Raw genomic sequence first — 25,113 nt, forward strand, 5'->3', positions numbered from 1 at the left:
AAGCCAGGGAGTTATCCGAGCTAGTCAGGAACCTCCTAAAACCGAGCCAAGTCTCAGTGCATCAATGCACAAGGGTTCTGGGTAAAATGGTGGCTTCCTACGAAGCAATCCCATTCGGCAGATTCCACGCAAGAACTTTCCAGTGGGACCTGCTGGACAAATGGTCCGGGTCGCATCTTCAGATGCATCAGCGGATAACCCTGTCACCAAGAACAAGGGTGTCCCTCCTGTGGTGGTTGCAGAGTGCTCATCTTCTAGAGGGCCGCAGATTCGGCATTCAGGACTGGGTCCTGGTGACCACGGATGCCAGCCTGCGAGGCTGGGGAGCAGTCACACAGGGAAGGAATTTCCAGGGCTTATGGTCAAGCCTGGAGACATCACTTCACATAAATATCCTGAAGCTAAGGGCCATTTACAATGCTCTAAGCTTGGCAAGACCTCTGCTTCAAGGTCAGCCGGTGTTGATCCAGTCGGACAACATCACGGCAGTCGCCCACGTAAACAAACAGGGTGGCACAAGAAGCAGGAGGGCAATGGCAGAAGCTGCAAGGATTCTTCGCTGGGCGGAAAATCATGTGATAGCACTGTCAGCAATTCCGGGAGTGGACAACTAGGAAGCAGACTTCCTCAGCAGACACGACCTCCACCCGGGAGAGTGGGGACTTCACCCAGAAGTCTTCCACATGATTATAAACCGTTGGGAAAAACTCGACAGGTATTGCGCCAGGTCAAGGGACCCTCAGGCAATAGCTGTAGACGCTCTGGTAAGACACTGTGGGTGTACCAGTCAGTGTATGTGTTCCCTCATCTGCCTCTCATACCCAAGGTACTGAGATTGATAAGATGGAGAGGAGTAAGCACTATATTCGTGGCTCCGGATTGGCCAAGAAGGACTTGGTAACCGGAACTTCAAAAGATGCTCACGGAGGATCCGTGGCCTCTACCTCTAAGAAGGGACCTGCTTCAGCAAGGACCCTGTCTGTTCCAAGACTTACCGCGACTGCGTTTGACGGCATGGCGGTTGAACGCCGGATCCTGAAGGAAAAAAGGCATTCCGGATGAAGTCATCCCTATCCTGATCAAAGCAAGGAAGGATGTAACCGCAAAACATTATCACCGCATTTGGCGAAAATATGTTGCGTGGTGCGAGGCCAGTAAGGCCCGACGGAGGAAATTCAACTGGGTCGATTCCTACATTTCCTGCAAACAGGAGTGTCTATGGGCCTGAAATTGGGGTCCATTAAGGTTCAAATTTCGGCCCTGTCAATTTTCTTCCAAAAAGAACTAGCTTCAGTCCCTGAAGTTCAGACGTTGTAAAAGGGGTACTGCATATACAGCCTCCTTTTGTGCCTCCAGTGGCACCTTGGGATCTCAATGTAGTTTTTGGGTTCCAAAAAGTCACATTGGTTTGAACCACTTAAATCTGTGGAGTTAAAATATATCACATGGAAAGTGGTCATGCTGTTGGCCCTGGCCTGGGCCAGGCGCGTGTCAGAATTGGCGGCTTTATCCTGTAAAAGCCTTTATCTGATTTTCCATTCGGACAGGGCGGAATTGAGGACTCGTCCTCAGTTTCTCCCTAAGGTGGTTTCAGCGTTTCACCTGAACCAACCTATTGTGGTGCCTGCGGCTACTAGGGACTTATAGGACTCCAAGTTGCTAGACGTTGTCAGGGCCCTGAAAATATGTTTCCAGGACGGCTGGAGTCAGAAAATCTGACTCGCTGTTTATCCTGTATGCACCCAACAAGCTGGGTGCTCCTGCTTCTAAGCAGACTATTGCTCGTTGGATTTGTAGTACAATTCAGCTTGCACATTCTGTGGCAGGCCTGCCACAGCCAAAAATCTGTAAATGCCCACTCCACAAGGAAGATGGGTTATCTTGGGCGGCTGCCCGAGGGGGTCTCGGCTTTACAACTTTGCCGAGCAGCTACTTGGTCAGGAGCAAATACGTTTGTAAAATTCTACAAAATTGATACCCTGGCTGAGGACCTGGAGTTCTCTCATTTGGTGCTGCAGAGTCATCCGCACTCTCCCGCCCGTTTGGGAGCTTTGGTATAATCCCCATGGTCCTTTCGGAGTTCCCAGCATCCACTAGGATGTCAGAGAAAATAAGAATTTACTTACCGATAATTCTATTTCTCATAGTCCGTAGTGGATGCTGGGCGCCCATCCCAAGTGCGGATTGTCTGCAATACTTGTACATAGTTACAAAAATCGGGTTATTGTTGTGAGCCATCTTTTCAGAGGCTCCTCTGTTATCATGCTGTTAACTGGGTTCAGATCACAGGTTGTACGGTGTGATTGGTGTGGCTGGTATGAGTCTTACCCGGGATTCAAAATCCTTCCTTATTGTGTACGCTCGTCCGGGCACAGTATCCTAACTGAGGCTTGGAGGAGGGTCATAGGGGGAGGAGCCAGTGCACACCAGCTAGTCCTAAAGCTTTTACTTTTGTGCCCAGTCTCCTGCGGAGCTGCTATTCCCCATGGTCCTTTGGGAGTTCCCAGCATCCACTACGGACTATGAGAAATAGAATTATCGGTAAGTAAATTCTTATTTTTCCTGTCACTGTTATCCTCCTTGTGGGTGGACATATGCAAATGCAGTATGATGTGGTGTGTAGCTCAATGTCACAACTGGCTGGCAAATTCTCCAGATTCCTCAATCTAAAAATCGCCACCAGTGACATGTGTGGTTAATGAAAATCTGGTAACTGTCACCAGCAAAGGAACACAAAATATCAATGTATGGGCACCGGACAGTCCTTTGCCGCTATCTATCTGCATACAGAATTATTAATTGCACACTCGCTTACACTTGGGTACATAGCTGTGGCCTCGCATGCTTGCAGATTCACCAACACACACTCAGAATACGCTAGAATGAACTATCTTTTAATCCAAACAAAATAATCCAAGGTATGATTTAGAAAATAAGATTACAAATATGGACAGGAAATACAGTACATAAATCTCAGAAAATGGGAAATAATATTTCCGAAACCTAGCACTAACTCAAAGAGCCTAGGCGATTCGGATGTGGGGGGACTTTACAATTGAGCTGAAACGTTGCATCCCCAGCTCATGGCTGAATCCCAAGAAATGCTTACACAACATTGAGGGACAAGTGCAATTATACCTTCACAGCTGCACTCCTCCCTCCTTTTTGTTTTTTAACTGCTCAAATGCTGGACAATGGACATTTACGGGATCATACACTCCCTCCACGTAGCTGTCTTGCAATAGATGGAGTTTGCCCAGATGGACAATACGTTCCACTTCTCTGTGGAGGTGACATTTTCATAACCTTGTTATACCTTCCTGACCGGAGAATTAATGTTTCTTATCCTCCAGGCTTTATTGCGGGGTTCTGGATAAGAGTTATCTAAATCCCTGACTCCAAAGGCATTAATTTTCCTCCTCCCAGGTCTCTGTATAGATAGGGTCACCTACAGGACACCGGCTAGCAGTCATATTGTTTGATCTAGGTACTGATATTGCTGTCTGCATGTAAATGTTACATCCCCGTCGCACTCAGATATTGATGCCTACATTTTCCCTAAAAACAGTCCGATTGTAAGGCCGACCAAAAATATCTGATAGTGTGTACTTGGCTTAAGGCCGAGAAATCCGAATGTGTTTGGCTAAATTCTTAGAATTCCCTAGCACCCAAATCTGCCAAAAGCCCACCAAGCCCCTTACTGTTATCCCTAATCCCAAACCAAATCCCTGTGTGTCTTCAACAATAACCTTTGAATAACGAGGAACGATTACTGTAAGTTGCCAACCGGTGTTAATATTTTGTATTCATTTTATGTTGTACAGAAAGGCGATCGAGTGTTCACCTCTACGACCATTACAGGCGGGTACGCGGAGTATACACTGGCATCTGTAGATACGGTTTTCCCTCTGCCCGTGAAGCTGAACTTCAAACAAGGAGCCGCCATATCTGTTCCATACTTCACCGCCTACCGGGCGCTACTTACCAAGTCAGTTTATAGGAATGTCTGATTGCGTCGTTTCCATGCCCCCCCCGTTATCTCCCAGCCACCGTCCAGGGTGACGCCTAATATTTCCGCTACTATGCGCCTACATTTGATCTGCAACTCTGCGCATGCGCAGAAGAAATAACTGCAGTTTGTGTGAATAGCTGCATAGCGTGTGAGCTGGAATCTGACCATTATGTTATCTAGACCTTCAGCCTGATGGCAGAAATGTGGCCCAATCTCTGAGCCACCAGATCTGTGACTGAACTATGGGTTCCTACATAACCACAGGGAATATTCTTCCTCGGGCAACTCAGTCACAGCATACAGGGGCAGAGATGCACATTTATCCTGTCCCATCTACTTAAATCACACGGAACCCTCCCCGGAAGTGGGTTCTGTGCTTGTGCGGTTTTAGCTGATCAGGCATGCATAGAACCCCCCCCCCCATCTCCCTAGCAGCCATTGCAGGGATGGTCTCCTTTCGGAGCCCTTATCCCTTCTGGTGCTGATTGATATATCAGCCCAATGAGATCGCATATTGCAATGCGATCCTGGGCTGTAAGATCCTGCCCAGATTGCATTGAATATGCAATCTATGATAAATGGCCCCCCTTAGCAACTCTACCCCTGTCTGTTTTCCAACCCAGTTTAGCATTTATTCTTTGCTGCCACTTAAAATTCATTGGTCAAAGACTCCGATCTGTGGCCTTCACGAACCAATGGATAGTAAATATACCCCTAAGTGTCGCTTTCTCAAACTCTACTTGTTGGCGGCTCTGGCGATGGGATTTAAAACTGCATTCATTGTAATAATAAATGTAAAACGCCCCTAGCTGACTAATCATCAGTTAGATCTGGTCATGTGTCCCCAAATCTGACATGTCTGTCAATTCAGCACCAATTACCGGGTCTGACACGGCACCAGTAGTGCAATCCATACGCTGCCAGTTGTGGGCGCCATCTGACTGCGTTTATGATCTGTTTTGGCCAACATCTGACAGATTTCTGTGATCAGGCCTGTAGACTACATGAGTTATTGCCAATTAAGTTTCAAACTGACTGTCTGCAATATGTCAGTGTCCACCTTAAATGGGGGAAAAACAACTGCAGAGATGAGAGCGTATATAGTAGAATAGGAAATTATTCTATAAATAAATCTCTAGCTTCCTTCCATACAGAGCTACATGATGCTGCTGACTGTTATGTCTCCTTCTGTTATACAGAGCGCGTGGCAGATCCGGGGAGGTGGTTCTCGTACACGGTGCCAGCGGGGGAGTAAGTAACGCAGCCGCAGTTTTGCCATTGGTAATGATACCTGGTATTGGAGCATAGTATGGATCCTATTCGCTTTCATAGGATGTCATTGCTTTATAACCATATTATACTGGATACTGTTAAGTAAAACTTTCCCACGCCTTACAGAATTACCCTCAGGCTTTATATTGTAACCCCTTCACTAACTGTTATGCATTTACTTAGTTTTAGGATGCAGTCAGAGCCGTCTTAACAGCAGTGTAGGCCCCTGGGCAAAGCAGTGTACTGGGGCCCCTACCCATCCTCCAGCGGTAGGGGTGGGGGGCGCTATCAGCGGCAGCTTTGATGTCCCGCTGGCAGTAGGGGTTGTTCTATCTTCTGCTCAGCATGTAGGACCTGGAACAGTAATTTTTGATAATTACTACTTTACTGCACAGATGATGGAAGGGAGAACACTAAACTGTAGGAGGGGCATTGGGCTGAATGAAGGGGCCCCGGTACATTATTTACAGGGTGGTAAGGCATGGTTTGATACACAGGGCAGGGGTGGATAGTGAAGTGGGCTTAATATTCATCATTTTTCCGGTGGGAGGTCGGCTTGCTTTACTGTAGATATCTCCGGTTCCTGGCAATGGATTTCTTGGCTTTCAATGGGATAAAACACTAGAGATTCACACCTTTCAGGAGGTACTGGGGACACGGGGATCAGAGTTCAGAAGCCAGAGCAATCACCAACGAAAATATAACACTGCATACCAGGTGTGTGAAGTTGGCGCAGGGTCCAGCTGCTTGAAGGCTGATATCTCTGGTTCTGAGCATAGCAGAGACAAGCTGCCAGTGCCCACCGAAAAGGGAGAGTCCCAGCTTTCTGAGTATACACTCAGAAAACCTCTAAGTCAGACAGAACCCGGGATATTCGTCTGGGAAGAGCAATTAACAGGCTCGGATGGAGACCACTGCTTAGAAGTTGGATATCTCCGGTTCCCCAGAGCCGATTTTCAAAAATCTGGTGCCACTGGAAAGAGGGGACCCTCAGTTATCAGCCTAGGGCCCTTAGACTCCTGGGGCCTTTGGGCAAGTGCCCATTGAGCCCATACGAAAAGAAGGCCCTGGATGCAGTATCCACAAATTACACCTTGTTTTTCTTTTCTTTTTTTCTGAACACATTGAATTTTCCCGATAACACCATCAGTCTTTTTGCTGCATATAACACGTCCAATAAAATTTAGCCGAAAAGGGAAGCCCACCAAGTCCTCCAATTCTATACTACCCAGAAACACTATCTGGGACCCATTTTTTTTATTTGACACAAGTTGCTAGGAGATCTGGACTCTCCTCTTCTAAATTTTTGGGTTCCCCTACATGTACAGGCATCATTATTGGGGGTTAGTGCACTTAGAGCCCTCTCCTATTTTTGACATGCTTTTTGACTTTGTGCCCCAGAACCCCTTATATACTTGGATTACTCCTTGAATCTGGACTCCAGGATCCTAGTCGCCTTGCGTTAGTTGTCCACTACTTTACACAGCAAAGGGGTTACATATAATTCTGAAAAAAATTAGTTTCAGTCTCTTTGACACAAAGACTTTAATGTCTACTAAATATTAGTAATTGGGAATGTTGAGCATGGAGGCAGCCATTTTGGGGGCTCACCCAGCATGCATGAGATAGCTGTGAATTCATTCTCCAAGAAGTAGCGCCCTCATGTGATTATTTAATTCAGGCAGCCATGTTGTGGGCATCTATGGAATGTAGGTAATGGGCTGCAGTATGGCAGCTTGTACGTTTACCCCCTGTCCTATCTCCCTTATAGGTGGGGATCGCGGCTTGTCAGATTGCCAGAGCCTATGGCCTCACAGTGTTTGGGACAGCAGGGAGCGCTGAGGGACTAAATATCGTCTTGCAAAATGGGGCCCACAAAGTGTTCAACCACAGAGAGAAAGATTACATTGAGAAAATCCAGGTAATGTCCTTCCCGTCTACTAGTGTCTTATGCTTCATGTAATTCCTCCCAAACCCTCATGTCCTGTAATGCTGGATAATGGCGCATTATGATAATTAGGTCATGTATATACACTGCTCAAAAAAATAAAGGTTACACTTAACACAATGTAACTCCAAGTCAATCACACTTCTGTGAAATCAAACTGTCCACTTAGGAAGCAACACTGATTGACAATCAATTTCACATGCTGTTGTGCAAATGGAATAGACAACAGGTGGCAATTAGCAAGACACCCCCAATAAAGGAGGAGTTCTGCAGGTGGTGACCACAGACCACTTCTCAGCTCCTATGCTTTCTGGCTGATGTTTTGGTCCCTTTTGAAAGCTGGCGGTGCTTTCACTCTAGTGGTAGCATGAGACTGAGTCTACAACCCACACAAGTGGCTCAGGTAGTGCAGCTCATCCAGGATGGCACATCAATGCGAGCTGTGGCAAGAAGGTTTGCGGTGTCTGTCAGCGTAGTGTCCAGAGCATGGAGGCGCTACCAGGAGACAGGCTAGTACATCAGGAGATGTGGAGGAGACCATAGGAGGGCAACAACCCAGCAGCAGGACTGCTACCTCCGCCTTTGTGCAAGGAGGAACAGGAGGAGCACTGCCAGAGCCCTGCAAAATGACCTCCAGCAAGCCACAAATGTGCATGTCTACTCAAACGATCAGAAACGGACTCCATGAGGGTGGTATGAGGGCCTGACGTCCACAGGTGGGGGTTGTGCTTACAGCCCAACACCGTGCAGGACGTTTGGCATTTTCCAGAGCACACCAAGATTGGCAAATTCGCCACTGGCGCCCTGTGCTCTTCACAGATGAAAGCAGGTTCTCACTGAGCACATGTGACAGTCTGGAGACGCCAAGGAGAACGTTCTGCTGCCTGCAACATCCTCCAGCATAACCGGTTGTGGGTCAGTAATGGTGTGGGGTGGCATTTCTTTGGGGGGCCGCACAGCCCTCCATGTGCTCACCAGAGGTAGCCTGACTGCCATTAGGTACTGAGATGAGATCCTCAGACCCCTTGTGAGACCATATGCTGGTGCGGTTGGCCCTGGGTTCCTCTTAATGCAAGACCATGCTAGACCTCATGTGGCTGGAGTGTCCGCAGTTCTTGCAAGACGAAGGCATTGATGCTATGGACTGGCCCGCCCGTTCCCCAGACCTGAATCCAATTGAGCACATCTAGGACATGTCTCTCTCCATCCACCAACGCCACGTTGCACCACAGACTGTCCAGGAGATGGCGGATGCTTTAGTCCAGGTCTGAGAGATCCCTCAGGAGACCATCCGCCACCTCATCAGGAGCATGCCCAGGCGTTGTAGGGAGGTCATACAGGCACGTGGAGGCCACACACTACTGAGCCTCATTTTGACTTGTTTTAAGGACATTACATCAAAGTTGGATCAGCCCGTAGTGTGTTTTTCCACTTTAATTTTGAGTGTGACTCCAAATCCAGACCTCCTTGGGTTAATAAATTTGATTTCCATTGATAATTTTTGTGTGATTTTGTTGTCTGCACATTCAACTATGTAAAGAACAAAGTATTTAATAAGAATATTTCATTCATTCAGATCTAGGATGTGTTATTTTAGTGTTCCCTTTATTTTGAGCAGTGTATTTCCATAAGTCACATACTTGTAGAATATTCCATGTAACAGCTGTCTTGGAAAAACCCTGTCTTTAAATGATAGGCTGTAAGCTCTCACGAGCAGGGCCCTCTATCCTCTGACAATACTAAATTCCTTTGTCGTATAACAACCCTTTATGAAGCTAAGAACACTGTACGCTGTTTACTTAAGAAGTACCGTAATGGTACGCTAGTTGCGTAACGATCGCTCAGCCGTAGGCGAGACGCTCAAGCGTCACGTTCGCTCACGGCCCAGCGATCATAGGACACGTTATTGGTTATGTCTAGGGTAATGATTCGCTATGGCGTAGCTTACGCTCGAGACCACGAGGAGGTCACCAGCGATGCAGACGCTCACAACACTATACCTTTATGTTAAAACCTTATACCAATGAAATACACTGAATACCTTAATGTGAGTACAGGGTGTAAGTGCAACCTTGTGTAACCTGACTAACTACAAAGCTGCTTGAGCGTCACCGACGCTCAAGTGAACACTTAACACTATAGGAAATACACAGATGCTGGTTTAGGTTCCAAAGCCTATTAACTGTATTATCTCTAATATACTTGTAAAAGGGGATAACAGTACAAATGATACACTACAATATAACAGAGACTTCCTAACCACAGAACTAAACAATAAATACAAAAAGACAATACTACACTGACCTAAATGCAATACAATACAATACTATCTAATACAATACAATACTTAGCCTAGTCTAGGGGAGATATGAGAGAACAGAACAGAGAGAGAGAGAGAGAAATTGGCTCACAGAAAGACAATGATAACGGAGAGAAACTTACGCACAAAGGGTATGATCGCCTGCGCCTCGATATCCAGCTCCCGGCTATCAGCAGATAACCGTTGATGAGAGAGTGAGAGCTGGATGTGGTCGGCCTGCCTATTTATGCCCCACACACAATGCAATCTCCTGGTCCTACAATCCCATTGTCCATTGGCCGAAGGAATTCGGCCCTGTATCATAACAAAAGGTCATAGGGTGATTCATACAGGTGGGCTGTGACGATTTCCAACAGCTCAGGTGGGTGGGAAACTGGGTTTCCCGCCGCATACCTGAGTATGTGTAAATAATAGAAATGGACATAAACTTCTTATGTCCATAACTATTCGCACGAGCGATTAATACGCTCCAAACCAACACCGGAATATTGCTAATTAAATACTCTTCCGATGGGTACCAAACACTGCTGTATGATTCCTGTTAGACCCTTTGTACGATATAAAGAGGGATTCCTCAGCTCTGGGACATTGTATTTTAACCAAACTTTCAGAATCTATCAAAGGGACCATGATCTATAAACTACATTAATTGTGAACATTTGTAACGAATGAGTCGCACGCTACGACTACATAAACTCTACCGTAAATACGCATACCGCGCCTGCGAGTGCACGTTATTGCGGGTATGCGAATCCACGGGAGAGCGCATGCACGCGCAGCGCGGACCAGTGTGCGGTGCAAATATGGCAACGTGCATTGAGACATTTTTCTGACTTTGACACCTCATGTGCTTTGCCTTCCCTCACTTATATCGTCCTCTTATCCCCGTTGCCAACAGTGTCGCCAAACTGCTGGGCACCCCTGACTTTCAGCATTTGTGGAGGCAGGCTGAGTGCTCTGGGAGTAGCTGGCCATACTCCCAGTCCCTCACTCCTGTGAATAGATGCCGTGACAGGGGGCCTCCCAACCTCCACCCCCATTGCGGGAGACTGTGACCTGTGTGGGATGACTTGGCAATGCCCCAAAAATATGGGATTGTACCACCAAAAGCACGACAGTTGGGAGGTACTATATGCATATAGCTTGTAGCCCATGTTTTTCAATGCTTTATACTGTAAGTCTTGTGCTCTTTTCTTGTTCTCATTACTCTGCTTATGCACGAAGCAAGACGCTGCGGACCCCTTGTGTCGCCATATAAACAACTGATAATTGTTGGCCAATGAGTCTAGACAAACAAAATAAACTGATGTTCTGTAATAAAAATTGCTAATACAGCTAATCGTGCTCTATTATATGTAGGAGGCTGCCGGAGGAGAGGGAATTAATATTGTATTAGAGATGTTGTCCAACGTCAACCTCAGTAATGACCTGAAACTTCTGTCAACTGGCGGCAGAGTGATAGTAAGTAGCAGCACTGATGTACACCCCCCCCCCCCCCCTGAGCTCACAGGTACTCTGATGTCATCCTGCACCCCTTCCCGCTTACACTCATTCCTCCTGACTTCCCCCATCTGATGACAGCACCCATCCTAGACGCTGATTTTACCCATAATGCTCACACTGACTGCGCTATCTCCTTTACCCCAGATTATTGGCTGCAGAGGTTCCATTGAAATAAACCCAAGAGACACAATGGCCAAAGAATCCAGTATAATCGGAGTTGCCCTGTTCAGCTCCACTAAGGTAATGATGTGTAACGAGGAATATGGAATGTAGGATTACGTCATAGTCTGGCCCAATGCTTCTTTTTTCTGGTCTTTGTTTATTTATTTCCTTATATTTTGTTTCATTAAACACAAGCTGACATTGCAGGAAAGAGAGCCAAATAGTAACAGGCAGTAGGGGGCGCTTCCCAACGTCCTGTGGCAAACAGACCGTAGACTAAATGCCCAAATAACAACTGCACATAGCTGTGAATGAGAAAAAGGGATATCATCACCTTCCATACAAAATAGCGAAACACAGCAGGACTTGCTGAATATATACAGTAGATGAGATATAATATATTATATCTCATCATGTACTGAATATACAGACTTTGAATGTACAATTGTACACCGGGTCTGTAGTATATATTTACCACTTGGGGTGAGTGTCGGCGTATATGTCGCCAGGCTTTGACACAAACTAGCAGTTAAGGTCACCAGCTTCTGTGACATCCTTTCATGGGATAAGGATCCTTCAAACTCCCCTTCACTGTGAGGAGAGGAGTGGGGCGGAGAGGATGGACCTTTACACTGGAGTCTCCCGATACTTTCCCTAAAATATCGTCTTCGCTTTTTTTTATATATATATATATATATATATATACTCACCCCAATGGTGCATTTGTACTGTTCACAAGAGGAACAGATTTCCCTCCACTCCCCTCAAATCTTTGGCGACAGGGCCCATTAGTCTACTGCACCGTTTCCGTGTTCTGTGCAGATTCGCATTTTGTAATCCAATTAGCAAACTTGCACTGAACCTGGCGGAGTAAACAGGGTGAGAGATGGTAGGGAAAATCCTTATTTCTGCTGCGGGGTACACTGGGCTCCACAAGGAATGGACAATGGGGTGTAGAGTAGGATCTTGATCTGAGGCACCAACAGGCTCAAAGCTTTGACTGTTCCCAGAATGCATTGTGCCACCTCCTATATCACCCCGCCTCCCTGCACAGGATCTCAGTTTTGTAGTTGGTGCTGCAGTAGCAGGCACTTAACAGAGGGGCTGCTCCAGGCAGCCCTAAGAAGAACTTTTTTCTAAGGAAAAAAAAAGTGAAGACTTCAAGGGCAGCAGCAGTGTTACATGTCAGTGGACATTCACAGCTGCAGCTCCGGCTCTCCCCAGCGGCGCTGTACACTCCCGAGCCCTGGTTGCCGGGTAACTACAGCAGGAGGCTCCGGTTTTCTTCTTGTCAGGCACACACGACAGGGGCTCTCCGGGATCGCGTGGCCGAGCTGCGGGAGGTGGTAAGTAAGTCCCGCTTGCGGGACCCGGTCTTTATCGCGATCCGGCACGGTCAGTGGGATGCGGGCCGCTCGCACTGGCGGTGGACACTGTGGCAGTACAGGCGATCCCACTAGATCACCAGGGCATGGGACAGGTCAGGTTTTCTCTATAAACCGTTTTATTAGAGCCCGCAGTACCCGGTGGTTTTGCCAGCAGGGGGATAGAGCTTGGACCTGAAGCCCCTCCCCCAGCCCTAAGGCGCCATTTTCTGCAAATGTTCCCGCCCTGGAGCTGCATATCTGTCTCTCCCTCACTCCCTGGCAGTGTCTGCGGCGCCATTATCCCTCAGCTCCCTGTTCCTGGGAATGCTTGGGCAAATCCTCCTATGTAAAGCCGCCTGGTTGTCAGTGCTGTGACTTTACATGACACTTAAGTATTCTACCTGCCTTTTTAGTCAGAGAGTGCATTTAGTCAGGGTTTTCTAGTACAATTACCCTGTGATATACATCCAGTTCTTACTGTGTACTGTTATATCTATTGTTATATAGCTGTGTAAGCTAGTCCAGTGCAGTATTATTGTTAGTAATAACCTCTGCATTGTACAAACTGTGACTATTTGTGTGTGCATTTGATAGCTGAGTGGTGTCCTTTTCGTGTCTTTCACTCAACCTGCTATCCCTATATTCTATAACCTGAGGGGGCTTGGTGCGTCAGGTTTTATCTGATATAGGATTTTCACAAAGATATACTGTATATTACGTATTTTTCTCTGATTTAGTCACCATATCTCTCCTTTATCTCTGCTGGTGCTTGGTGCTGACTACACTGCGCAGGGGTTTGGGCTAGAGGTATTGTGCTGCTGCCAAATTGTACTGTTACCTGATACTGCAAGTTAGATCATGTCTGCTTCTGAGGGGAACGGTTCTGGGGCTGAACACACTGTTGGTGTTGCTGAAGCCGCAGATACTTATGAGGTGAATATAGCAGCTCTGGTTCTGGGGGCTCCTCGCCCCCCAGTGGGACGGTGGCAACGGGGGCAACTAATGACCCGCCGTGGGCCGCTTTTTCCACGCTTCTGCATACGCTAGTTCATAAACTGACACCCCCTATGGGATCCCCAATGCCGGTACAACCATTTGTGGTCCCTGCAGCTAACCTGCAGTGGGCGGACTATTTATCTGCTCAATTAAAGAAGTTGAACCACTCCCTGACTACTAAAAAGTCTGACCGTCGCTCGCCTACGTCCAAGGGGTCCTCTAAGCGAGCGCTTGTCTCCTCACAATCCACTGCTGTCACTGACACCTCGTCGGATGAAGACGGCACTTACACTGACCCCACAGGATCTGACTCTAATACGGCTGATGGGGAGGGTGGTTCACGTGTGGATGTTTCTGATCTTTTGGAGGCTATTAATTTAATTTCTCTAACGTCCTAGTGGATGCTGAGGACTCCGTAAGGACCATGGGGAATAGACGGGCTCCGCAGGAGACAGGGCACTCTAAGAAAGAATTAGGACTACTGGTGTGCACTGGCTCCTCCCTCTATGTCCCTCCTCCAGACCTCAGTTAGAATCTGTGCCCGGACAGAGCTGGGTGCACTTTAGTGAGCTCTCCTGAGCTTGCTAATAAAGTATTTTGTTAGGTTTTTTTATTTTTAGAGAGCTGCTGGCAACGGACTCTCTGCTACGTGGGACTGAGGGAAGAGAAGCAGACCTACTAACTGTGGATAGGTCATGCTTCTTAGGCTACTGGACACCATTAGCTCCAGAGGGATCGAACACAGGAACTCGCCCTTGGTCGTCCGATCCTGGAGCCGCGCCGCCGTCCCCCTCGCAGAGCCAGAAGACAGAAGCCGGCGAGAGAAGCAAGAAGACTTCAAAATCGGCGGCAGAAGACTCCTGTCTTCATATGAGGTAGCGCACAGCACTGCAGCTGTGCGCCATTGCTCCCACATTAAACCCGCACACTCCGGTCACTGCAGGGCGCAGGGGGGGGGTGCCCTGGGCAGCAATTGAGTACCTATTGGCATAAAGGAGCATATATACAGTTGGGCACTGTGTATGTATGTATGTATGTATGTATGTATGTATGTATGTATGTATGTATGTATGTATGTATGTATGTATATATATATATATATATATATATATATATATATATATATATATATATATACATGAGCCCCCGCCATTATTTTACACAAAATCGTGGGACAGAAGCCCGCCGCTGAGGGGGCGGGGCTTCTTCCTCAGCACTCACCAGCGCCATTTTCTCTCCACAGCTCCGCTGAGAGGAAGCTCCCCAGGCTCTCCCCTGCAGAATCACGGTAGAAAGAGGGTGAAAAGAGAGGGGGGGCACATAAATTTAGCGCAATATCAGTATATACAGCAGCTACTGGGTAAACACTAAGTTACTGTGTAATTCCTGGGTTATATAGCGCTGGGGTGTGCTGGCATTCTCTGTCTGTCTCGCCAAAAGGCCTTGTGGGGGTTCTGTCCTCAAATAGAGCATCCCCTGTGTGTGTGTGTGGTGTCGGTACGATTGTGTCGACATGTTTGACGAGGAAGGCTATGTGGAAGCAGAGCAGGTGCAGATGAATGTGGTGTCTCCGCCGACGGCGCCGACACCTGATTGGATGGATATGTGGAAGGTGTTAAATGATGATGTAAACTCCTTGCATAAAAGGTTGGATAAAGCTGAAGCCTTGGGACAGTCAGGGTCTCTCAACCCATGCCTGATCCTACAGCGCAGAGGCCGTCAGGGTCTCGGAAGCGCCCACTATCCCAGATTGTTGACACGGATTCTGACTCCAGTGTCGATGGCGATGATGCAAAGTTGCAGCCTAAAATGGCTAAAGCCATCCGCTACAGGATTATAGCAATGAAGGATGTATTGCACATCTCAGAGGTAAACCCTGTCCCTGACGAGGGTTTATATGTTTGGGGGAAAAAGGCAAGAAGTGACTTTTCCCCCTTCACATGAGTTAAATGAGTTATGTGAAAAAGATAGGGAATCTCCAGATAGAAAACTGCAGATTTCCAAATGGATGCTTATGGCGTATCCTTTCCCGCCAACAGACAGGTTACGCTGGGAATCCTCCCCTAGGGTAGACAAAGCTTTGACACGCTTATCTAAAAAGGTGGCCCTGCCGTCACAGGATACGGCCACCCTAAAAGATCCTGCAGATAGGAAGCAGGAAGGTATCCTGAAGTCCGTTTATACACATTCTGGTACTCTACTGAGGCCGGCTATTGCGTTGGCCTGGATGTGTAGTGCTGTAGCAGCATGGACAGATAATCTGTCTGAGGAACTGGATACCTTAGACAAGGATACCATTTTACTGACCCTGGGGCATATAAAAGACGGTGTCCTATATATGAGAGATGCCCAGAGAGACATTTGCCTACTGGGCTCTAGAATAAACGCAATGTTGATTTCTGCCAGAAGGGTCCTGTGGACTCTGCAATGGACAGGTGATGCCGACTCAAAAGCACATGGAGGTTTTACCTTATAAGGGTGAGGAATTGTTTGGGGACGGTCTCTCGGACCTAGTTTCCACAGCTACGGCTGGGAAGTCAAATTTTTTGCCATATATTCCCTCACAACCTAAGAAAGCACCGTATTACCAAATGCAGTCCTTTCGATCGCAAAGAGGCAAGAAAGTCCGAGGTGCGTCTTTTCTTGCCAGAGGCAGGGGTAGAGGAAAGAAGCTGCACAATACAGCTAGTTCCCAGGAACAGAAGTCCTCCCCGGCTTCCACTAAATCCACCGTATGACGCTGGGGCTCCACAGGTGGAGCCAGGAGCGGTGGAGGCGCGTCTCCGAAATTTCAGCCACCAGTGGGTTCGCTCACAGGTGGATCCCTGGGCTATACAGATTGTGTCTCAGGGATACAAGCTGGAATTCGAAGTGATGCCCCCTCACCGTTACCTCAAATCGGCCCTGCCAGCTTCCCCCATAGAAAGGGAAGTAGTGTTAGCGGCAATTCACAAATTATATCTCCAGCAGGTGGTGGTACAGGTTCCCCTCCCTCAACAGGGAAGGGGTTACTATTACACAATGTTTGTGGTTCCGAAACCGGACGGTTCGGTCAGACCCATATTGAATTTAAAATCCCTGAACATTTACCTGAAAAGGTTCAAGTTCAAGATGGAATCGCTCAGGGCAGTTATTGCGAGCCTGGAAGAGGGGGATTTTATGGTGTCTCTGGACATAAAGGATGCTTACCTGCATGTCCCCATTATTCACCTCATCAGGAGTACCTCAGATTTGTGGTACAAGACTGTCATTACCAATTCCAGACGTTGCCGTTTGGTCTGTCCACGGCACCGAGAATATTTACCAAGGTAATGGCGGAAATGATGGTGCTTCTGCGAAAGCAAGGAGTCACAATTATCACATACTTGGACGATCTCCTCATAAAGGCGAGGTCCAGAGAGCAGTTGCTGATCAGCGTAGCGCACACTCGGGAGGTGTTACAACAGCTCGGCTGGATTCTGAATATTCGAAAGTCGCAGCTGATTCCTACGACGAGACTGCCCTTCCTGGGCATGATTCTGGACACAGACCAGAAGAAGGTGTTTCTCCCGGAGGAGAAGGCCCAGGAACTCGGGACTCTGGTCAGAGACCTCTTAAAACCAAAACGGGTGTCGGTGCATCAATGCATGCGAGTCCTGGGAAAGATGGTGGCGTCATACGAAGCCATTCCCTTCGGCAGGTTCCATGTGAGAACCTTTCAGTGGGATCTGTTGAAGTGGTCCGGATCGCATCGGCTGATCACCCTATCCCCCAGGGCCAGGGTGTCTCTTCTGTGGTGGCTGCAGAGTGCTCACCTTCTCGAGGGCCGCAGGTTCGGCATACAGGACTGGGTCCTGGTGACCACGGATGCAAGCCTCCGAGGGTGGGGGGCAGTCACTCAGGGAAGAAACTTCCAGGGGCTGTGGTCAAGTCAGGAGACTTGTCTGCACATCAATATCCTGGAACTAAGGGCCATATACAACGCCCTGAGTCAAGCGGAGCCTCTGCTTCGCAACCAACCGATGCTGATTCAGTCAGACAACATCACCGCAGTGGCTCATGTAAACCGCCAGGGCGGCACAAGAAGCAGGGTGGCGATGGCAGAAGCCACCAGAATTCTTCGCTGGGCGGAGAATCACGTGCAAGCACTGTCAGCAGTGTTCATTCCGGGAGTGGACAACTGGGAAGCAGACTTCCTCAGCAGGCACGACCTCCACCCGGGAGAGTGGGGACTTCATCAAGAAGTCTTCACACAGATTACAAATCGATGGGAACTGCCACAGGCGGACATGATGGCATCCCGCCTCAACAAAAAGCTACAAAGGTATTGCGCCAGGTCAAGAGACCCTCAGGCGATAGCTGTGGACGCACTAGTGACACCGTGGGTGTTCCAGTCGGTCTATGCGTTTCCTCCTCTTCCTCTCATACCCAAGGTGCTGAGAATCGTAAGAAAGAGTGAGAACAATACTCATTGTTCCGGATTGGCCAAGAAGGACTTGGTATCCGGAACTGCAAGAAAGGCTCACAGAGGACCCATGGGCTCTGCCTCTCAGACAGGATCTGTTGCAACAGGGGCCCTGTCTGTTCCAAGACTTACCGCGGCTGCGTTTGGTGGTTGAACGCCAGATCCTAGCGGAGAAAGGCATTCCGGATGAAGTTATTCCTACGCTGATAAAGGCTAGGAAGGACGTGACGGCAAAACATTATCGCCGTATATGGCGAAAATATGTTGCTTGGTGTGAGGCCAGGAAGGCCCCTACAGAGGAATTCCAGCTGGGCCGTTTCCTTCACTTACTACAGTCGGGAGTGACTATGGGCTTAAAATTAGGGTCCATGAAGGTCCAGATTTCAGCCCTATCCATTTTCTTTCAAAAGGAACTGGCTTCTCTTCCTGAGGTTCAGACGTTTGTAAAGGGAGTGCTGCATATTCAGCCCCCTTTTGTGCCACCAGTGGCACCTTGGGATCTTAACGTGGTGTTGAGTTTCCTGAAATTTCACTGGTTTGAGCCACTTAAGACCATGGAGTTAAAATATCTCACGTGGAAAGTGGTCATGCTATTGGCCTTAGCTTCGGCTAGGCGTGTGTCAGAATTGGCGGCTTTGTCATGTAAAAGCCCCTATCTGGTTTTCCATATGGACAGGGCAGAATTACGGACTCGTCCGCAATTTCTGCCAAAGGTGGTGTCATCTTTTCATTTGAACCAACCTATTGTGGTGCCTGCGGCTACTCATGACTTGGAGGATTCCAAGTTACTAGATGTAGTCAGGGCTTTGAAGATTTATGTAGCCAGAACGGCTGGAGTCAGGAAAACTGACTCGCTGTTTATCCTGTATGCATCCAACAAGCTGGGTGCTCCTGCTTCAAAGCAAACTATTGCTCGCTGGATCTGTAACACGATTCAGCAGGCTCATTCTGCGGCTGGATTGCTGCATCCAAAATCTGTAAAAGCCGATTCCACAAGGAAGGTGGGCTCTTCTTGGGCGGCTGCCCGAGGGGTCTCGGCATTACAGCTTTGCCGAGCAGCTACTTGGTCTGGTTCAAACACGTTTGCAAAATTCTACAAGTTTGATACCCTGGCTGAGGAGGACCTTGTGTTTGCTCATTCGGTGCTGCAGAGTCATCCGCACTCTCCCGCCCGTTTGGGAGCTTTGGTATAATCCCCATGGTCCTTACGGAGTCCCCAGCATCCACTAGGACGTTAGAGAAAATAAGATTTTACTCACCGGTAAATCTATTTCTCGTAGTCCGTAGTGGATGCTGGGCGCCCGTCCCAAGTGCGGACTTCTTCTGCAATACTTGTATAGTTATTGCTTAAATAAGGGTTATGTTATATTTGCATCAGGTTGTCTGATGCTCTGTTGTTCATACTGTTAACTGGGTATGTTATCACAAGTTATACGGTGTGATTGGTGTGGCTGGTATGAGTCTTACCCTGGATTCCAAAATCCTTTCCTTGTACTGTCAGCTCTTCCGGGCAGTTTCCTTAACTGAGGTCTGGAGGAGGGACATAGAGGGAGGAGCCAGTGCACACCAGTAGTCCTAATTCTTTCTTAGAGTGCCCTGTCTCCTGCGGAGCCCGTCTATTCCCCATGGTCCTTACGGAGTCCCCAGCATCCACTACGGACTACGAGAAATAGATTTACCGGTGAGTAAAATCTTATTTTTACAGATTACGGATGATCCCGAGCCATCCGTTCCTCCTAAGAAACCAGATAGGTTCAAGCATCAGAAGGTGATTAAACAAGTTTTACCTCACTCTGACCACCTAATTGATATAAGTCAGGAACCCTGGGAAAACCCGGGTACGAAGTTTGTGCCTCAAAAGAAGATGCTGGCTCGCTATCCCCTCGCGCCGGAGCTGTCTAAGAATTGGGAAACGCCTCCTCCAGTGGACTCACATGTGGCTAGGATGGTGGTTTCCTCAGCTCTACCGGTCACTACCGTCGCGTCTCTAAAAGAGCCTACGGATAAAGTGTGAGGGTTGTCTTAAAGCGATTTACACCCTCACGGGTGCTGTACAAAGGCCCACTATTGCAGCTACTTTGGCTGCAGAGGCCATTGACGCATGGGCCTTGGAGTTGGATGCTGAAATCTCCTCTGACCATACTAGACAATGCTTGTCTTATATTGTCACAGCTTCTCGCTATATTAAAGAGGCTGCTTCTGATGCCGGTATCCTGGCAGCCAAGGCCTCTACTACGTCAGTCCTGGCTCGTCGGATATTGTGGCTGAGATCCTGGTCTGTGGATCTGGACTCTAGAAAAACCCTGGAGGTACTCCCTTTTAAGGGAGATATTCTGTTTGGGGAGGATTTAAATAAGATTGTGGCTGACTTGGCTACTGCCAAAACTGCCTGTCTGCCAAGTACTGCTCCTTCTGTGTCGAAGGCTAAAGGTACTTTCTTTCGCCCCTTTCGTCTTTCAGGCAAAGCAAAAGGTCAGGCGTACAACAAGCAGGCCCGCACTTCCAAACCTGGTAAGCCTAAGCCCAAAAGAGCCTGGGCGGCCCGTCAGCCAGCTTCCAAGACAGATAAGCCGGCCGCATGACTGGGCGGGATCCCAGGGTGGGGGGCCGGCTTCTAGGGTATACCCAAGAATGGTTGAAGACCACTTCAGATGCCTGGGTACGGGAAGCAGTCACTCGAGGTTACGCCATAGCCTTCAAAAACCGACCCCCTTATCGATTTTGCCAGACAGATGTCCCGTTGGACAAGACAAAGGCAAACACTCTACATTCGGTGGTACAGACCCTCCTGGATACAGGAGTCGTAGTACAGGTGCCCCTTGCTCAGAGGGGCCGGGGGTACTATTCTCCGCTGTTTCTTGTCCCAAAACCGAATGGGTCCTCCCGGCCCATTCTCAACCTCAAGGCATTGAACAGGTTTGTGAAGGTTTCCAAGTTCCGGATGGAAACCCTTCGCTCTATAGTTCTGGCCTTGGAACCTGGGGACTTCATGGTCTCCCTGGATATACAGGATGCTTACCTGCATATTCCTATAGCAGTGTCTCATCAGCAATACCTGAGATTTGCGATTGCCAACTGCCATTACCAGTTTCGGGTGTTACCTTTTGGTTTAACAACTGCTCCGCGAGTCTTTACAAAAGTCATGGCGGTGATGACGGTGGTACTCCGCCGTCAAGGGGTCAGGATACTGCCGTATTTGGACGACTTGTTAATCCTGGCAAATTCCCCAGAACTTCTCCTGCGTCATCTAGATGTGACGGTCCGGTTTCTGCAAGCCCACGGGTGGCTCATCAACTGGAAGAAGTCATCCCTGCTCAGAGCATGGTGTATCTGGGAGCACTATTGGACACTCTCAACCAGTGGTTGTTACTTTCTCAGGAGAAAGTCCTGAAACTTCAGGACAGGATTCGTTGCTTCCTATCTCGTCCGCAAGTGTCGATACGTTCGGCGATGCAGGTGCTGGGCCTCATGGTGTCGGCATTCAACATGGTGGAGTACGCTCAATTTCACGCTCGCCCTCTCCAGAGGCTGATTCTAGCCAAATGGGACGGCCTGCCTCACCGGATCAGGTCTGAAATGATCTCATTGACTCCGGAGGTCCGTCTGTCGCTGCTCTGGTGGCTCCGGGACCAACAACTGTGCAGGGGCCGTCCGTTCTGGATATCCAACTGGGTCCTGTTGACGACAGATGCCAGTCTAAGAGGTTGGGGCGATCAATATTCTGGAGTTGCAGGCGGTCTTCAATGCATTGAACCTAGCCCAGCATTTAATTCAGAACCATCCTGTTCAAGTACAGTTGGACAACGCCACCACAGTGGCTTACATAAATCATCAAGGCGGCACTCGAAGCCGCCTAGCAATGAAGGAAGTCTCACAGATTCTACAGTGGGCAGAACGCCATCTATCGGCAATATTCATTCCGGGAGTCCTGAATTGGGAGGCGGATTTCTCAGTCGTCAGGACGTACATGCTGGCGAGTGGGGCCTCCATCCAGAAGTGTTTCGACTCCTAGTGGAAAGGTGGGGCCTTCCAGACGTAGATCTGATGGCGTCTCGACACAATCACAAGGTTCCGATCTTCGGAGCAAGGACAAGGGATCCTCAAGCAGCATTCGTGGATGCGCTGGCGGTACCGTGGAGGTTTCGGCTGCCGTACGTGTTCCCTCCGTGTAAATTGTTGGCCTTTCTTCAACAGGGCCTGGAATTAGGCCTGCGTCTGGCCTCCCTCAAGGTTCAAATATCTGCCTTGTCGGTGTGGTTTCAGAGAAATTGCGACCTTACCTGATGTGCATACCTTTACTCAGGGTGTGTTGCGTATCCAACTTCCCTATGTCCCGCCTGTGGCTCCTTGGGACTTGTCGGTGGTTTTGGAGGCGTTGCAAGTCTCCCCGTTTGAACCTCTTGGTTCAGCTGACCTTAAGTGGCTTTCCCTTAAGGTGGTGTTTATGCTGGCTATTGCTTCAGCTAGACGTGTGTCTGATTTGGGTGCTTTGTCCTGTAGCTCCCCATATCTGATTTTTCACCGTGACCGGGCGGGTCTTAGAACTCGTCCTGGCTATCTACCTAAGGTTTCTTCGTTCCACCTTAACCAGGAGATTGTAGTTCCGGCACTTGTTTCTCCTGATCGGTCTCCCAAAGAGCGGTCTTTGGATGTGGTACGGGCTCTCCGTATCTATGTGAGGAGAACTGCTCCTATTAGGAAATCTGATTCTCTTTTTGTTGTGTTTGGGTTTCACAAACGTGGCTGGCCTGCTCACAAGCAAACTCTGGCCAGATGGATTAGAATGGTGATTGCACATGCTTATGTGAAGGCTGGTCTCTCTGCTCCTGATCACATTAAGGCCCATTCTACTCGGTCTGTTGGACCTTCTTGGGCGGCCCAACGTGGTGCGACCCTTGAACAATTGTGCAAGGTGGCTACGTGGTCCTCTGTGAACACGTTCATAAGGTTCTATGCCTTCGATACTGCCGCTTCCCAGGATGCTTCCTTTGGACGCCGGGTTCTTGTGCCCGCTACAGTGCGTCCCCTCCCATAAGGAACTGCTTTAGGACATCCCCATTGTCCATTCCTTGTGGTACCCAGTGTACCCCGCAGCAGGAAACGAGTTTTATGGTAAAAACTTACCTTTGTTAAAACTTTGTGTGAGGCACACTGGGCTCCGCAAGGCACCCACCCTGACGCACTTAGTTTCTTTGGGTTGGTATGGCATTAGCCGCTGACACATCTCCTGTCGTGAGAATGCGGTGTTGTGGCTACTAACCGTTGTCTCTTTTCCTGCTACCGCATTGGACTGGTTAACTAAAAACTGAGATCCTATGCAGGGAGGCGGGGTGATATAGGAGGTGGCGCTATGCATTCTGGGAACAGTCAAAGCTTTGAGCCTGTTGGTGCCTCGGATCAAGATCCTACTCTACACCCCATTGTCCATTCCTTGTGGAGCCAAGTGTACCTCGCAGAAAGTTTTAACAAAGGTAAGTTCTTACCATAAAAGGTAAAAATGTAGGGACACTGTGCCGAACTACCTGGACACCCCCTCCCCCCTTAATGACTAATTAGATAATTGGAAGTTTCCACTTGGCTTATTTAATCCAATAATGATGTAATTTATTGGGTTTAAGAAATGGCCTCAGATTGCCCTAAAATAAACATTTTTGTTGCTTCTGCACCCCAAATTTAATTGTAGTATTTATTTATTTAAGGAAACGTCATAGACGCAGGCAACTCCTCCTACCAAAAAATATTCTGCATTTTTCTGTCGCTAATGTGGGTATAATGACGCATTGCAGTCTGCAGTATGAGTGTAGATCAGTCAGCTGGCTCCTGTACCTTCATTTCCTGGAGGGTAGACGGGTGGCCACGGGAGCGGGGCTATGAGACCATTTGAGAACAGCAATGTAGGTCTGCATGACCATCTGCCGATGTGTAGAGAATTTAGTGATTGTTCTTATGAATTCATAGTGTGTGTGTGTGTGTGTGTGTGTATGTGTGTGTATGTATGTATATAGATATAGATATAGATATAGATATAGATATATATATCTCTCTCTCTCCTCCTGTTTTTACATTTAATTTGTATGGTTTCTTGTGTATATGTATATATATTTTTTCTGTCTTTAGGAGGACTGGAAGGAGGCTGGGGCAGCGCTGTTTGTGGGCATGGAGGCTGGCTGGCTGAATCCACTGATTGGCCCTGAGTATCCCCTGGAGAAAGCTCCTCAGGCCCATGAGGACATCATAGAGAATAGCGGAGCCACCGGCAAGATGGTCTTTGTGCTCTAAGCGGATCACAGGCTGAGGGCTGCAATGGGGGCGTTTAATATGAAACAAAACCGAGCACTTATGATCCATTGACACTGGACCTGTAGGAAAGAACCTGGTGCTTGTATCTCTTAAAATGTTTGATAACCTCAAAATTCTGTAATCCCTTAAATGTGAAAAATAAACTTGAATCCATTTCTAATTTTGTATTTTTGTTAATGAATTCTCCATAGCGACAATGTAACTGGTATACATCACTGGCTGCTGCGTTGTGAGGTCATGGCTGTGCTCCGCCTCCTGCGATGGTGCCATAATGCCTCTGTGTTGCTCTGCCGTGACGGTGTGTAGCATAGGTCTGCAAACTCTGTCCTCATTACCCCACACAGTGCATGTTTTGCAGGTAACCCAGCAGGTGCACAGGTGTATGAATTACTCAGACACATTTTAAAAAGTCTGCAGGTGGAGTTAATTCTTTCACTTGTGATTCTGTGAGGAGACCTGCAAAACACGCCCTGTGTGGGGTAATGAGGACAGAGTTTGCAGACCTATGATGTATAGTGTAATGCCATACTGTGACTACGTCATGTCACCAAATAGTCCTGTCACAGCTCCAGACAGACCCAATCTACATTCCATGTACCCTCCGCATTCTGCTATGTAGCCAGCAGTTCCCAAGCTCTTTCTGAATCGTGGCGCCCTAAAGTATCAGAATTTTTTTTTTTTTTTTTTTCACAGCACCTCCTTGAACAATTTTTTTTTTTTTTTTTTTTTTTATTGGGCAAATTCAGAAAAACATCACATTAAGTAAATTGTGTCTATATGTCATCTTTA

General features: G+C 48.1%; 1 protein-coding gene across 1 annotated transcript in view; it reads left to right on the forward strand.

Annotated features, from left to right (window-relative positions):
• LOC134957295 (quinone oxidoreductase-like) overlaps window positions 1-24,484 on the forward strand; it is a 40,041-nt gene extending 15,557 nt beyond the window's left edge. The window contains exons 4-9 of the mRNA XM_063939075.1: window positions 3,825-3,988; window positions 5,212-5,263; window positions 7,056-7,205; window positions 10,912-11,013; window positions 11,200-11,295; window positions 24,142-24,484. Coding sequence (XP_063795145.1) covers window positions 3,825-3,988; window positions 5,212-5,263; window positions 7,056-7,205; window positions 10,912-11,013; window positions 11,200-11,295; window positions 24,142-24,303 — 726 coding nt within the window. The 3' untranslated portion in view covers window positions 24,304-24,484. The remainder of the gene's footprint in view (window positions 1-3,824; window positions 3,989-5,211; window positions 5,264-7,055; window positions 7,206-10,911; window positions 11,014-11,199; window positions 11,296-24,141) is intronic.
• Window positions 24,485-25,113: the final 629 nt, after the last annotated feature.

This window comes from Pseudophryne corroboree, chromosome 9, assembly GCF_028390025.1.
Source record: "Pseudophryne corroboree isolate aPseCor3 chromosome 9, aPseCor3.hap2, whole genome shotgun sequence".
Taxonomy (NCBI): Eukaryota; Metazoa; Chordata; class Amphibia; order Anura; family Myobatrachidae; genus Pseudophryne; species Pseudophryne corroboree.